The sequence below is a fragment of the Hyperolius riggenbachi genome, chromosome 9, assembly GCF_040937935.1.
Source record: "Hyperolius riggenbachi isolate aHypRig1 chromosome 9, aHypRig1.pri, whole genome shotgun sequence".
Taxonomy (NCBI): Eukaryota; Metazoa; Chordata; class Amphibia; order Anura; family Hyperoliidae; genus Hyperolius; species Hyperolius riggenbachi.
This window is the reverse complement of record NC_090654.1, coordinates 121,717,014-121,733,269: the sequence shown is the minus strand read 5'-3', so window position 1 is coordinate 121,733,269 and position 16,256 is coordinate 121,717,014. Positions and strand designations below refer to the sequence as shown.

The 16,256-nt window shown below is 42.5% G+C and overlaps 1 protein-coding gene across 2 annotated transcripts in view; it reads left to right on the top strand.

The window, feature by feature from the left end:
• Nucleotides 1-16,256, top strand: part of TMEM87A (transmembrane protein 87A) — a 117,629-nt gene that overhangs the window by 977 nt on the left and 100,396 nt on the right. For both annotated transcript variants that reach the window (XM_068253449.1, XM_068253448.1), the window contains exons 2-3: nt 8,485-8,545; nt 14,887-14,975. In XM_068253449.1, coding sequence (XP_068109550.1) covers nt 8,485-8,545; nt 14,887-14,975 — 150 coding nt within the window. The remainder of the gene's footprint in view (nt 1-8,484; nt 8,546-14,886; nt 14,976-16,256) is intronic.

Below are 16,256 nucleotides of genomic sequence, written 5' to 3'. Positions count from 1 at the left end.
AGCAATTCCGATTCAGATTCCACTTTATCCGTTTTTACATCCGATTCAGATTCCGATTTGCAGTGTGCAGGGAGCAAACTGCAAATCCGAATCTGAATCGGATGTAAAAACTGATTAAAAAGCGGAATCTGAATCGGAATCACTTGCAGTGTGCAAGAGGCCAAAGTACGTGTTTTCTGCACAGAAAAACTGAGAACTCATGTTAATCAATGGGCTAGTTCACACTTAATGTGTTTTTCGCACGCAGAAAAAAAAACTGGCATTCTGCATCATGATTGATTCTACACATTTTGTCAGTTTTCTATATCAATTACATTAGCTGCTGTGAAAAAAGCGTGCGTTTTCCTGCATAGAAACACACTTGGTGTGCAGAAAACACGCGCAGAATGAGTCAAGTGTGTTCCCTGCCTCAAGAGGGTGCTGTCCACCCAATCGCGTTAGCTGAATATACCTATGAGGTTTTCTTCTGGGTCCACTAAAGTAGACTAGCACCCAAATTTGCAGGTATGGAATTCGAATTGGTGCTAGTCTACTTTAGGGGACCCAGCAGGAAACTTCATAGGTAAATTCAGCTGTGATACCTGATTCAGTAAGGGCAATACTCCCTAACACTGCTACTGCTTGTAGAGCGGCTGTAGTGGCTGCAGCTCTGGTACTTTGAGTCAGCCATAAAAAAGTGTGATATAAATGTTGTCTTGGGATTGCATGGAAAGCAGCCTCTGGAACTGTTAGGTTCCAATAGGTTGTAGTAAACTATGCCCACAGTATTTGACCTATCATAACGCTTTGTACTTTAAGAAGGTACTGTGATTGGAGAAAGGTTTCCTGCTGGGTCCCCTAAAGTAGACTAGCACCCAAATTTCAATATTTCAACCAAGATTTGCATATTATGCACACTTTGGCCCATATACAATTAACTTTTTTTTCTAAGTTTTCACCCTAGGAGATAATTTTTCATCTTCTCTTTAAAATAACTTTACATCACTTTGCAAGTGGAAAAAAATTACCATAAAGTTAAAATTATTTTGCATATTTTCTTGCTCGCTGGTGATATAAAAGCATTTTACTGGCAAGGGTCTCAACTCATAAAAAACATTACAGCTTGCGGTAATGCAGAAAACAGCTGATTTTACTGAGCATTTAAGAAAATGTCAATTCATAAAGGCTGGTACCACATGACAAGCTGAAATTACCGAGCAGTGAGCTAATTTACCGACTTGTGCGGTAAATACCAGGGCTGTGGAGTCAGTACAAAAAAAAATCATCTGACTCCTCAGTTTATGAAACCTCCAACTCCAGGTACCCAAAATTGCTCTGACTCCGAGACTCTGACTCCTTAGTCTAATTTTTACAAAGGCTATGAATTTGGTGCAAAAATCATCTGACTCTTACTTCAGTTTATTGAAACCACTGACTCCGATTCCAGGTACCCAAAATTGCTCTGACTCTAACTCCACAGCCCTGATAAATAAATGCAACATGTCAGCAAATTTCATTTCATAAAGATAAGAACATGCGGTGAAGCCCAGAAACCTGTGCGGTGTTTACCGGCAGCTTTGATGTGGCGAAAACCAGCTTCCACGTGCCTTCAAAGTGTGACATCCTATTATAGCCCATGACTGACAGGAGCAGAGAGCCAATAGGAACAGTCTTTCTCCTGCTACTCCCTCTGATAGGCTGCGACATCTTCTCGGGAGTTACAAGCCTGTCTGCCCCCCAGGCGGCAGAGAAGAGAGCCGGGGACAAAAGAGACTTCCCCTGCTGCCCTTCAGACGTTTATCCCTTTAGGTTCCCGTTTGAAGATGCGGAGGAGCAAGTGGGGAAATCATCTAAGCATGGCCTATCTTATGTTAACACTGACCACAGTGATTAACCCCCCTAAAGACCAGGCCTTCTATTGTGAAAATGGGCACTGCAGCTTTAAGGCCGAGCTGCAGAACTGCACAGCACACGAGTGATCGCCCTCCCCCCCTTTTCCCCCCACCAACAGAGCTCACTGTTGGTGGGGTCTGATCGCCCCCCAGTTGTTGTTGTTGTTGTTTTTTTTATTTTTATTTTTTTAATTATAAATATTTATAGTCTGCCAATCGCTCTTTTGTGCCCCGGGGGACAGCCGTGTCACACGGCTGTCCCCAGTACAGCGCTGCTGCTGATCGCAGCGCTGTACATGCTAATTAGACGGTGATTACGCCGTCTAACAGTCTCCAGCAAGAGATGCGTTCGCACCCTGCGCGCGATCTCCTGCAGTAGCCGGCCCCAGGACCTGGCGCCAATTGGCGTTAGGCAGTCTTGGAGCTGCCGCCGTGTTCACGCCCATTGGCGTGTCGCGCTCGTCAGGTAGTTAATTGACCGTACTTGTGAAAATATTTATGAATTGCCCAAAAAAAGTATAAAATTCCGAATGCAATATTTTCCTGACCTGATTTTTATCTTATGTTTTTTGATTGCACAGCCCTTTATGAATCGAGGCCTAGGTGCGAAAATATTATCTAGGAGAAAAAAGTTAATTGCATGTGTGCCTTTCAGTTCACCACTGCTCAACACTAGGAAACAGTGAGAAAAATTTGATTTAAATTTATATCTCAATTTGACCAGAAAAAGCTAAGTTCAGGGGCTATTCAGTATTGGGAACTACTAATCAGCTAACTCATAGCCAGTAAGGAGCTTCAGCTTGATCCCTTACTTTGTTGTTCTAATGAACCCCTGAATATTTCCGGTTTGACTAATTCTAAATCTTCATGTGCAACACATTTTACTTTTGCTTATCACTACCCATCATCAGCAGGGTAATTGGTGCATCAACAAGGCTGTATGACTAACCAAATGGACATCCACAAAACATCTTCCATTGGTGTGACAATACAGGAGGAATTACCACCTCCGCTGAAGAGGAAGTCACAGTTCTCAGGGGACACCTGTATACACAATAATTTATCACCTGAATTGTTCAAGATTGAGCATTTTGTGTGTGCAATTTTAGAGGAAAGCATTAACATAGATTTATCAGTAGATAAATAGATCAGTGGTCCTGAACTGGTTAAAGGGTGGAATTTAGTGAGAGGTGAGGGTTCAGCATTAGGGAGAAGGCAGGGTAAGGGTGGAGGTTAGTTTGTTATAGGTGAGAGGTCAGGGTTAGCATTAGAGAGTCTGCACAGTAAACAGAAGGCTCCAGGTTAAAGCCCCACTCCAGGATGTTTTTCTAGTTGTGTGTAAGTATTCAGTTGAACAGCATGCTTTTGTTGGTGTAATTTTTGATTATGGAGATTCGTTTTGAAGAATGAAAAGAAAGATGGTAAATGTAACCAATAAGCTCAATACAGTACATTAAATCGGTTATGTAATCTATGTAAGCAATATAACATGCTAGAAAACCCTATTCCAATAAAGTATATCGCTCTGTCGCATTGGTTAGAAGTGCTTTCTTATGTGATATGATATTAGATTGTGAGACCTGTGAAGGGACTGATGTGATTAGTTCTGTGTACTCTGTGTACTCTGTGAAATGCTGTGGAAAATGTGTTGGCGCTAGCTGTGCTACACAAATGTGTAATGACACAGCTAGCTGCTAACCAGGTAGGAGTCAGGAAAAAAATCTGTGAAGGACAAAAAAATAATATTTTCATCCGTTTGCTTGAGGCTAGTTTTAACCACTTCCCAACCACAGTTTTTTTTCCCCTTAACCTCTTGAGGACTGCAGGGCTACCCCCCCCCCCCCCCCCAAGTGACCAGGCCATTGTTAGTAAAATTGGCCACTGCAGCTTTAAGACCAAGCTGCAGGGCCGCACAATACAGCACACAGGTGATTCCCCCCCCCCCCTTTTCTCCCCACCAACAGAGCTCTCTGTTGGTGGGGTCTGATCGCTCCCCCATGTTTGTTTTGTTTTTTTTAATAAATATTTATGTCCGTTTTTTGTTTTTGTTTTTTGTAAAAAAAAAAACCTGTTTCTTTAACCACCTTAGCGGTATGGACGAGCTCAGCTCGTCCATTACCGCCAGAGGGTGCCGCTCAGGCCCTGCTGGCCCGATTTTAAGATCTTCCCCGGTGTTTACATGTATACGGCGCGGCCTCTGATTGGCCGGGGATCGCCAGCATCTGATAGGCTAAAGCCTATCCCATCAGGCGCAGGACGGAAATCCCGTCCTGCGCCACTCACAGGGGGAGGGAGAGGGAGAGAAGGGGAAGGAGGCCAGGAAGCACTGCGGAGGGGGGCTTTGAAGAGCCCCCCCCCGCAAGCGCAATCAGCAGGCGGCGAACAGCCCCCCCCCCCAGCAGGACATCCCCCTAGTGGGGAAAAAAGGGGGGAAGTCTGATCGCCCTGGCTGCTAGCTGATCGGTGCTGCGGGCTGGAGAGCCCACGCAGCACCGATCAGCAAAACCACCCCCTGGTACAGAAGTGGTTAAAGGGAACCTAAACTGAGAGGGATATGGATTTTTCCTTTTAAATAATACCAGTTGCCTGGCAGTCCTGCTGTTCTCTTTGGCTGCAGTAGTGGCTAAATCACAGACCTGACACAAGCAAGCAGCTAATCCAGTTTGACTTCAGTCAGAGCACATGATCTGCATGCTTGTTCAGGGGCTATGGCTAAAAGTACAAGATACACTGGGCCAGCAGAAGAGTCAGGCAACCTGTATTATTTTAAAAGAAAAAAATCAATATCCTTCTCATTTTAGGTTCCCTTTAAAGAGAACCTAAACTGTAAATAAAAAGTCAAAATAACCATACAAAGGTCATACTTACCTCCTGTGTAGTCTACTCCTTAATCTTAAAGTGAACAGAGTACCTTTTTTTATCACTCAGGACATTTCTATAGCACATGAAAAATGCATGCTGACAATCTATTTCTTTATTAAAATAAACTTTCATTTTACCTTGTATTTTACATTCAAAGTAGTTTTATCAGCCTGTTTCAGCAGGCCTGCTCGACCGTCCCCATCCGCAGAGCTTTCAGGAACCTAATTGTTTTATTGAGCTAATTACCAAGAGGTAAACAATGCCTTTTCATCAACAAAGGGGGTGAGTAAATAGGACTGTTTCTTCAAAGACATTGTGTGTGTCAATGTGTCAAGATAGCATCTCTGACTTCTGTAAATAAGGAATGTGAGAAGGGGAGGGGGGGAACATGGCAGCTTCTATGCCAGGAGAGATTCCAGTGAAAGAGAATGTGCTCAGTTCCCTTTAAACTTCTCACGCTGGCATACAAAGCTCTACACAAGCTATCGCCTCCATACATTTCCTCTTTAATCTCCAGATACCTCCCTGCCCGGACCCTCCATTCCTCACAGGAGACCCTTTTGTCCTCCAACCTAGTCACCTCCTCTCACTCTCGCATCCAAGACTTCTCACGGGCTATCCCTTTCCTTTGGAACTCTCTCCCTCAGACGGTTCGTCCTGCCATGAGTCTGGAAACCTTCAAACATACTCTGAAAACACACCTGTTCAGACAAGCCTATAATTTGCTATAGGCAGCACTGAAGGCACACTGGCTCACTCACTAACCCACTAACCCCTGTGTTTCCTTCCCTGTTGTTTCCTCCCCACTACCCTCTAGATTGTAAGCTCGCAAGGGCAGGGACCTCCTCCTAGTGTTTCTCATACTGCTGTAATTTTAACATATGCACATGTACCAACTACACCAATTATGTATGCATTTGCATTTATTCAGTGTCATGACTGTACAGTGCCTTGTATGTCTTATGTATATTTGTTCCCCATTATTTGTTTGTACAATGTACAGCGCTACGGAAGATGTTGGCGCTATATAAATAAATAATAATAATAATAATTACCTTGCACATTCCGTTGTAAGTGAAAGCTGCTGATATATAACTGACAGTAACTGGTATATTTCAGTTCTGACAAAATATTGTCAGAACTGGAAGGGATCACTGTAAGAAGAAAATGGTGAGCTTCTGAGAGGAAATGATGGTGAGATAAGTATGTAATATTCATTTGCAGCTACATCATGTGTTTATTTTAAATAATTTTACTCGCTTCGCTTCAGGATCCCTTTAAGAACCACAATGTTGAGTGATTTCCTTTTTAGCTTTCTACACTAGCACAGTACAGTATAGGCAAAGTTGACCCAAAAGAACAGAAACTGCAGGAAAATGAAGTACTGTATATACAGAGGATCGGTTAAAAGTGACATACTAATTGTATGTACATTCATATCTGGTCTAATTGAACGAACACACACACACACACACACACACACACACACACACACACACACACACACACACACACACACACACACACACACACACACACACACACACACACACACACACACACACACACACACACACACACACACACACACACACACACACACACACACACACACACACACGTTTGGTTAGCCTTAATTTTGAAGATAATAGCAATTATGGTTTTCCAGGCAATGGTGTCACCGAGCTCCCCTACAACAGTGCGTGGGCATGAAACCAGTGTGGTTAGATAGTACTGTGTATGTGTGCTATCTTTTACAGTTTTTGAGATACTAACATTCATATACAGGTCAAACATTCACTCATCCCTCCTACAACAGTTTACAGCTGGGGGAACTTTTGACCTTTGCAAAAATATCTTAAAAACCATGATAAGACAATGATTTTTGAAGCTGAAAGGGTACCAGAGCCGAAATCAATATGAAAAAACAGGCCGATCAGGCATGTAGGGTGAGCTGTCCTGGTACTCACCATTCAGCCCCCCCTATCTTCATTCTGCCCCTCTGCTTCCTGTAAATGCCCTCTGGCACCCTCTTCTGGGTTGCCGGAGTCGAGCATCACTGCTCTGACCTGGTTATGCGCATCCTACAGTGCGCGACCATGGCCGGGAGCGCTCTGCGAATGACGTCACGATGAGGGCTTGAGCAGTTGCGCCAGTGCAGGCTCAGTGATGCCAGAGCTGAACGGCAGACCACGGGAGGACAGCAAGGGACTCAGATGAGCTTATGGGGCTAGAGGAAGCCCCGGATAAGTATCAAATCTTTACAATTTGACATCTTTGGTTTACTTTAAGACTAATTGAGCTGACTTGTAAGTCTGCAAATGTGGTTTTGTTGTAATTCACTGGCTCTGACCAGCTCGCAGAGCTCTGCCGTCAGAGCAACGGCAGAACGAGTGAGCTTTAGTGGCAAGTGGGTCTGTGCAGCGTGTCGTCGCTAAACCTGTTTTTTTTTTTTGTACCAGCGGTCTCTGGTACTTAAAGAGGAACTGTTGCGAAAATCTTCAAATTTGAAACACACAAAAAATAAGTACATTTCTTCCAGAGTAAAATGAGTCATAAATGACTTTTCTCATATGTTGCTGTCCCTTACAGTAGGTAGTAGAAATCTGACATTACTAACAAATTTTGGGTTAGTCCATCTCTCCATAGGGGATTTTCACCATGGCCTTTATTCTTTATAAAGACATTCCCTGAAAAATATTCATACAATGATGCTGGACATCCTCCCTGCTCACCGTACACTTTTTTGGCAGTTGGACGGAGCAACTGCCAATCACTAAGTGCTTTTAAAAATAAAGGAAACCCTAAGAGCCCCCTATGAGAAGATGGGCTAGTCCAAAATCTGTCAGTAATGTCAGATTTCTACTACTCACTGTAAGTGACAGCAACATAGGAAAAAAGTAATTTATGGTTTATTTAACTCCAGAAGAAATGTATTTCTTATTTGTATATGTTTACATGTATTTTTTAAATTTTAAGATTTTCGTGACAGAGCTCCTTTAAGGGGCCAGAGACTGCTGGTACTGAAGTGGTTAATGTAATTGCAGCATTGTTATTTTATGAATGACAATAGTAGCATTATCCTAAAATGTTTCTCTAAACACGAGATTTTCTGCTGCTTGAAGAATATGTAAGTGGGCCCTGCATCTTTGCACTGCTCAGTGAAGCCATTGTGCTATGCTCAGCTTGAATGACCATACCAACCAGCAACATTTAGATTTGTGGCCGCTGATTATGGAAACACATGCAAGTACGTAATAGTCATACATAAGTCTCAGGCATTTTTATGGCAGCTCAGGCAGTAGAACTGGTGATCACAAAGCCAGGGTATATAGATGGCAGTGTTCCTTTTTCCACTACTATGGTCAAGATGCAAATGGGGTATAGTAGAATCCCCTTAAAGTAAACGCCAATGGACCATGGAAATATGCTTACTGTACCAGCATTGGTCATACATTGTATAATTTCTACAGATGCATTTGTTGGGACCTGAGGACTAAGTTTACTATATTTAGATGTTTACTATATCATAGTTCACTATAATGAGATTCACCTGTATTATAATAAATTAACCGTCCGGAATCTGGGGGGGGGGGGGGGGGTGTATTTGGCCAGGTAAGTATGCTTTTTATGTAAATATAAACAAACCACATGTATAGGTCTCCTTAAAGTGAATTGAATGTATCTGCATTTGCAATGCATTTTCTTATGCTTTTGGTTCTTCTCACTCTATTTTTGTTTTACTTTTCAGAATGGTACACAGTTCAGTTTTGGGAAGATTCTTTTTCGGGATTCCTACATTTACATCAAGTGTAAGTTAAATAAAGTCTCATGGCAAAATTAATTATGTTTATGTACTGTTACTAACCTTAACCTGATCATAACTGGTTTTAATGTACCGTATATACTCGCAAGCAAGCCGAATTTTTGACCCCCCAAAAGTGGGCCAAAAGTTGGGGGGTCGGCTTGCTTGCGAGTCACGTTGGTCGGTGGTCGTAGTGCGCTCCCCCCCGCGGGCCGCCGCTGCTATTAGCTTACCCTGCGGCTGCCGGCTTCCAATAGTCCCCTCTCCGTCTCCCGGGCATGTAAATAGATCACAGCAGCTCGCTCCACGGCGGCTGCTGTGTGATGACAGGATTGGAAGCTGTAGGCAGAGCGGTTTCCATAGCAACGGCGATACACATCGCCGTTACAGGAAGCCGCTCTCCCTACAGCTTCCTGTCATCACACAGCAGCCGCCGTGGAGTGAGCTGCTGTGATCTATTTACATGCCCGGGAGACGGAGAGGGGACTATTGGAAGCCGGCAGCCGCAGGGTAAGCTAATAGCAGCGGCAGCCGCGGGGGACAGGGGTTGCTTGAGGCGGGGGCACTATACTAGCTATGGGGGGCACTATACTAGCTATGGGGGGCACTATACTAGCCATGGGGGGGCACTATACTAGCCATGGGGGGCACTATACTGGCCATGGAGGGCACTATACTAGCTATGGGGGCACTATACTAGCTATAATGGGGCACTATACTAGCTATAATGGGGCACTATACTAGCTATGGGGGCACTATACTAGCTATAATGGGGCACTATACTAGCTATGGGGGGCACTATACTAGCTATACTGGGCACTATACTAACTATGGGGGGCACTATACTAGCTATAATGGGGCACTATACTAGCTATGGGGGGCACTATACTAGCTATGGGGGGCACTATACTAGCTATAATGGGGCACTATACTAGCTATACTGGGCACTATACTAGCTATGGGGGGCACTATACTAGCTATACTGGGCAATATACTAGCTATACTGGGGCACTATACTAGATATACTAGCTATACTGGGCAATATACTAGCTATACTGGGGCACTATAATAGTTATACAGGGCACTATACTAGCTATACTGAGCACTATACTGAGCACTATACTAGCTATACTGGGCAATATACTAGCTTTACTGGGGCACTATACTAGCTATAATGAGCACTATACTAGCTATACTGGGGCACTATACTAGCTATACTGGGGCACTATACTAGCTATACTGGGGCACTATACTAGCTATACTGGGGCACTATACTAGCTATACTAGGGCACTATACTAGCTATACTGGGGCACTATACTAGCTATACTGGGGCACTATACTAGCTATACTGGGGCACTATACTAGCTATACTGGGGCACTATACTAGCTATACTGGGGCACTATACTAGCTATACTGGGGCACTATACTAGCTATACTGGGGCACTATACTAGCTATACTGGGGCACTATACTAGCTATACTGGGGCACTATACTAGCTATACTGGGGCACTATACTAGCTATACTGGGGCACTATACTAGCTATACTGGGGCACTATACTAGCTATACTGGGGCACTATACTGGCTATACTGGGCACTATATTGGCTATACTGGGCACTTCACTAGCTATACTGGGCACTACCTACCCATACTGGGCTAGTGCCCTTCACTAGCTATACTGGGACACACTGGGGAGGATCACACGGCCAGCATTTCCTACCCCTGGCTTATATGAGGGTCAATCATTTTTTCCTGGTTTTTCAGAAAGAAGTTGGGGGGTAGGCTTATATGCGGGTCGGCTTGCTTGCGAGTATATACGGTACACATAAATCACCCATTTGCAGTCTTAGATAGCAAGCAAGAACGTGTGTGTTTCAGTTATGGTTGTCATGTGAGCTTTAAAACCCCTGAGTCTCCCAATCTGTCCCTAACCATCCCTTGTAGCTTACACCTAACCTTACCCGCTGCCAGTTTCTCTTTGCCTGGCTAACTGGTGCAGTGGTGGGTTGATTATACAGTAACTGTTTTGGCATTGTTGGTGCCCACCTATTCTCTGTGCAATGGGGAGATATGGATCAGCTTCCAGGCCAGTCTACTCCATTGTCAGTCTATTTTATTGTACAGGTAGGGAGAATGGAAATCACAGTAGCCTTGATGGCAGGCTCTGTGACTTACCATATACAGTTGTGTTCAGAATTATTCAACCCCCACTGAAATTGAGTGTTTTGGCCAGTTTGACATTGATTTTGATCATTTCAGTCATCTTGTTTACAATTAAATCAAAGGGGCACTTGTAAGTCAGACAAATATAACATAACATTTATAATGAAATAACCACAAATGTCTTTTCTGTGCTCACATCATCAGTTTTATTCAACCCCCAAGTGACATTCATTCTTAGTACTTAGTACAACATCCTTTTCCAATTATAACAGCTTTTAAACGTGAAGCATAGCCTCCACAAGTGTCTTGCAGCGATCTAGGGGTATCTTAGCCCATTTTCATGGGCAAAAGCCTCCAGTTCAGTCACATTCTTAGGTTTGCGCGCTTCTTTAAGTCCCACCAGAGGTTCTCAATCGGATTTAAGTCTTGTGACTGTGATGGCCACTCCAAAATGTTCCAGCCTTTAATCTGCAACCATGCTCTAGTGGACTAGGAGGTATGCTTGGGATCATTGTCCCGTTGAGAGGTCCAACGTCTCCCAAGCCTGAGGTTTCAGACGGACTGCATCACATTTTCATCCAATATCTCCTAGTACTGAAGAGAATTCATGGTATCTTGCACACGCTGAAGCTCCCCTGTACCGGCTGAAGCAAAACAGCCCCAAAGCATGATTGACCCCCCGCCATGCTTCACAGTAGGCAAGGTGTCCTTTTCTTCATAGGCCTTGTTCTTCCTCCTCCAAACATAGCGTTGATCCATGGGCCCAAACTGTTGTAATTTTGTTTCATCAGTCCACAGAACACTATCCCAAAACTTTTGTGGTTTGTCCACATGACTTTTGGCATACTGCAGTCGACTCTTATTCTTTGGAAACAGCAAGGGGGTGCACCTGGGAGTCCTGGCATGGAGGCCTTCATTACGCAGTGTGCGCCTTATTGTCTGAGCTGAAACTTCAGTACCCGCATCTGACAAATCAGTTTTCAGTTCCTCAGCAGTCACACGGGGACTTTTCTCCACTTTGCGCTTCAGGTAGCGCACAGCAGTCAAAGTCAGCATCTTCTTTCTGCCACGACCAGGTAGGGTTTCAACAGTGCCCTTTGCCTTAAATTTGTGAATGATGCTTCCTTGGTATGTTTAACATCTTTGCAATCTTCTTATAGCCATTGCCCTTCCTGTGAAGAGAAATCACCTCTTCTCTTGTCTTCCTGTACCATTCTCTTGACTTCACCATGTTTGTAAACACATCAGTAAATGTCTAGAAGGAGCTGAGTATCACAGTCATTTTAAAACTGTGTAATTGGTGCTTATTATGCTTGATTGCTGCTCGTTAACATCCACAGGTGTTTTCAATACCTGATCAAAAACACTTGAATGAACCTCTGTTCTTAAAGAGAATCTGTATTGTTAAAATCGCACAAAAGTAAACATACCAGTGCGTTAGGGGACATCTCCTATTACCCTCTGACACAATTTCGCCGCTCCTCGCCGCATTAAAAGTGGTTAAAAACAGTTTTAAAAAGTTTGTTTATAAACAAACAAAATGGCCACCAAAACAGGAAGTAGGTTGATGTACAGTATGTCCACACATAGAAAATACATCCATACACAAGCAGGCTGTATACAGCCTTCCTTTTGAATCTCAAGAGATCATTTGTGTGTTTCTTTCCCCCTGTTCTCATGCACTGAAGTTTCAGGCTGCTTGTTTCTTCCTGCAAACAGCTTTGCCCTTGTCTGTAGTTCTTCAGTATGTGAAAGCCCAGCCAGCTCAGAGAACGATTTATCCAGCTTGTAAAAGATAAGAGAGAAGAGAGAAGCTGCTCTAATCCTAAAGAACACACAGGCAGTGTGCATAGAGGGGCCTGGAAGGGGGAGTTCATAGCAGAACCACAACACTGAAGAACTTGGCAGCCTTCCAGACACAGGCCAACAAGTCTGACAGGGGAAAGATACATTGATTTATTACAGAGACAGTGATAGTATAAAGTGCTGCAGTAAGCCAGAACACATTAGAATAGCTTTTTGAACTTGTGGGATGATAATAAAACAGGATGCAATTTTTGTTACGGAGTCTCTTTAAGAGTGGTAGTCTTTAAGGGGTTGAATAATTGTGTCAATGAAGAAATCACACAAAAAAACATTTAATACTGTATTACAAAAACAATTGATGTCATTTTAGTTGCATTTAGTTCTTTAAAAAGTCCTTGTAAGATTTAATTCTGAACACAATTACAAATGTACACTAAATTCCCTAAAACCCTTTACAGCATTGGGGGTTGAATTATTTTGAACACATCTGTATCTTCAGATGTGTGCAGTTGATATTTGCAGACAAGCACTACCGCAGGCCTGGTGGGTCGTTGCTGCTCACTTTGTTGTCCTGACAGCTGTTACGTAACACCAGATCCTCCAAAAGGATCTAAAGCCAAATCTACACGATACGATTCTTTGTACGATTCGATTACGATTCTATTTACGATCCGATTAAATCCGACATGTCCGATCAGGATTCAGTTCAATTCGATTTGCCATTACAAAACAATGGCAAATCGAATTGAATCGAATCCCGATCGGACATGTCGGATTTAATCGTATCGTAAATAGAATCGTAATCGTATCGTGTAGATTGGGCTTTAGAGAGGTCTGAATAGCAAAAAGTCATAGATTAGTTGACATATAAAGTATATATTAAGGTATTGGGTAACTAGCTAAATGGCTACATAATGAATTAAAAGTACTTTATATGGACATACAAGTCATCATTCATTTATCTTTCAATTTAGGCTATCATGATCTGTTTCACACCTACAAAGTTCACTATGTATATACTATTTTGGAGAAATTGCTATAGTACCAGGGACCAGCTTCCCAATTTTTAGAGTTATTTGTATGAGTAAATGAAAATTGTAATTCAGAGGAAGATCAGTAAATTTATTGCACAACAGAAGGCAAAATGGGACGAAATTGCCACCTCAGGGGCACAGACATCAGCACATCAATAAAAATCTAGCAGCAGTTCTAACCCTCCCTTTTCTACCTTAGAAAATGTAACTCATGTTCCTCTTTCAAAAAACAATAAAGTAATTTTTGTTGCTCCTTTGAGCACAGTTGCACTTGTGAACTTGTTGGACAGGTTTTTGCTGTTGACAGACCGAAGTATATTTGTCTTTCTATTTCATGTAATTTAAGTCATTACATTATTGTGTATGAGGAAGTGAAACCTGGTATAAGACTGTCCTGGTAGAAGTCTTTGGGGTAAAACAAAACACAGGAGGACTTGTTCACACCATGCAATAAAGGTGGTTGTGCTCTTGTATTGCACACTGTTGCTGTGAATTACTTTGACACAGAGCAGTGCAAAAGTGTGAACATTAAATAGTATATGGTTCTTTTAACATTTTTGCAGATCTCAAAGTAGGTGCTTGTGCTGAGCGCTGTAATGTACAGCAGTGCACATGGTAATCATTTTGGCTGCATTGGAGGTTCAAGTAGCCGCTCTACAATGCAACACTGTTTAAGCCCCTAAAAAAAACCAGTCAAGAGATTGTGATTAAAGTCTTGGACCACAGGAAGAGAAACAGGAAATGGGAAAAGTGGCTGTAATGAGCCCCTTGTAGCCATTTTCCCCACTGTAGTGCTTTTTACCACCCAACGCCCCCTCATACTCATCCCTGTTGGCCATCACCATCAGTGGGTTAAATGAGCCCCTTTTTCCAAAGCTTGTGGAAGGAGTTGGGGCTTGCCTGCCACCCAGTCACTGCCCCATTGTTCACAAAGAGGAAAGTGTGGCTCCCAAAGGACAGCATCACCCATACAGCAGTGGAGGTGTTTGAGGGGTGCAAATCAGCAGTGTGAGCCACTTAATGTGAGGGGTCATGCAAGCCTTAAAGTTAAGGCACTGGTTGAATATGTAGAGAATTGTGGTGGGGGTGGTGGAAGAGCTGAAAAATGCAAATCATATCAGAGGGAAATTATAAAAATTTCTGGAATTGAGCTTTATTTTTGAGTTTTTATAACTGTATGGCATTTTCTGCTGTGATTTTGCTACTAGCTCAGCTTCTTTATCTTAACGTTAAAAACAAATATTTCTTCCTATCACCTGTCTATGCAACAGGAAATTTGACCCTTGTGTAATGCATTGCCTTTTTGTATTATTTTTCAATTTTTGTTTTTCATTATCTTTCAGTTGAAGGTAACCACAAAAGTTGCATCAATATATCACTTTCCTGGTACTTGCGCCACTGCAACTGTTACAATGAAGTTACTAATAATGGGGTAAGTCTCCAAGTATGGCATAGCTGTTATGTACGTAGTGATGATAAATTAAACTTATCAGATACAGACAGCTTCCTCACTTTGTAATGATGCCTTATTCAGTTCGGTGTTATGGTGTTTGGTGAGTGTTTGGTGTAAAAATCCTCATTGCTTTCAGTGCAATTGCCAACATATAATTTTATCTAAAATGTAGTTCAATCTATTGACTAGGTTGCAGGTTGGCAAGTTGATCTATAAAGATAATAATTGCAGTATTTGTATAGCGCCTTTCTCCTGTCGGACTCAAAGCGCTTGCGAGGCAGCCACTAGAGCGCACTCAGTAGGCAGCAGCAGTGTTAAGGAGACTTGCCCAAGAAACTCTTTACTGAATAGGTGCTGGCTTACTGAACAGGCAGACCCGAGATTTGAACCCAGGTCTTCTGTGTCAGAGGCAGAGCCCTTAACCAGGGAGCATTGGAGCAGTGGATCATGGACAGGGTAAGGGTGCCAATACACGGTACAATTAAAACGTTCGCGTTTCCTGTTTGTTCGACCAATGATCGAGTAAAGAGAAAATAGAAAAGAATCCTTTCTTTATTTGGGGAGGTCGAAAAATGAAGTATTATTCTGCTTTTGCGATTAAAATCTGATCAGACATATTGGAATAATCTGGGTGATTGTGAAATTGTAAAGTGTGTGGTAGATTGTATAAGAAAATACTATTAGATAAACTAATTTTTTTTCTTCATATTCAATGGTTTTTCTTGAATTTTTGGAAAAATCGAACGTTCGTGTATGGTACCTCCAAGGATTTTTAAAAACTATTCCACTAAATGGAGTAATCATTGGAATTTCTCTGATCGAAAAACAAAAAAATGTACTGTGACATACTTTTTGAATGTCCTTTGAAATAAGCCAGAGATCTCACCCCAAAATATTGGGCATGTTTCTTCTAAATAAAATAAAACATTGGAATCCTAACTGCAAGGGCAGAAGGTAAGCCCCCTGCCTGATGGCACAGGGGCTAGAAGCAGAGTTAAATGATAGAGAATTGTAGCTAAACTAATTTCTTCCCAGGGTACAGGAAAGATCATTAGCAAAGCCTTTATTGTACCTACTCTCATCCTGCTTTTTGGCATATAAGCAGGATGTTTGCAGATAAAATATGTCAAACATAATAGTAAAAAACCCTCTTACTTGCCTAGTAAAAATAATTTTCCTCTATTACCCCTCCCCTGAACCCCTCTAGTCTAAAAGTGGCATTCTGTGATGAATGACTAAGCTGAAGGGTCATGCTAGTAG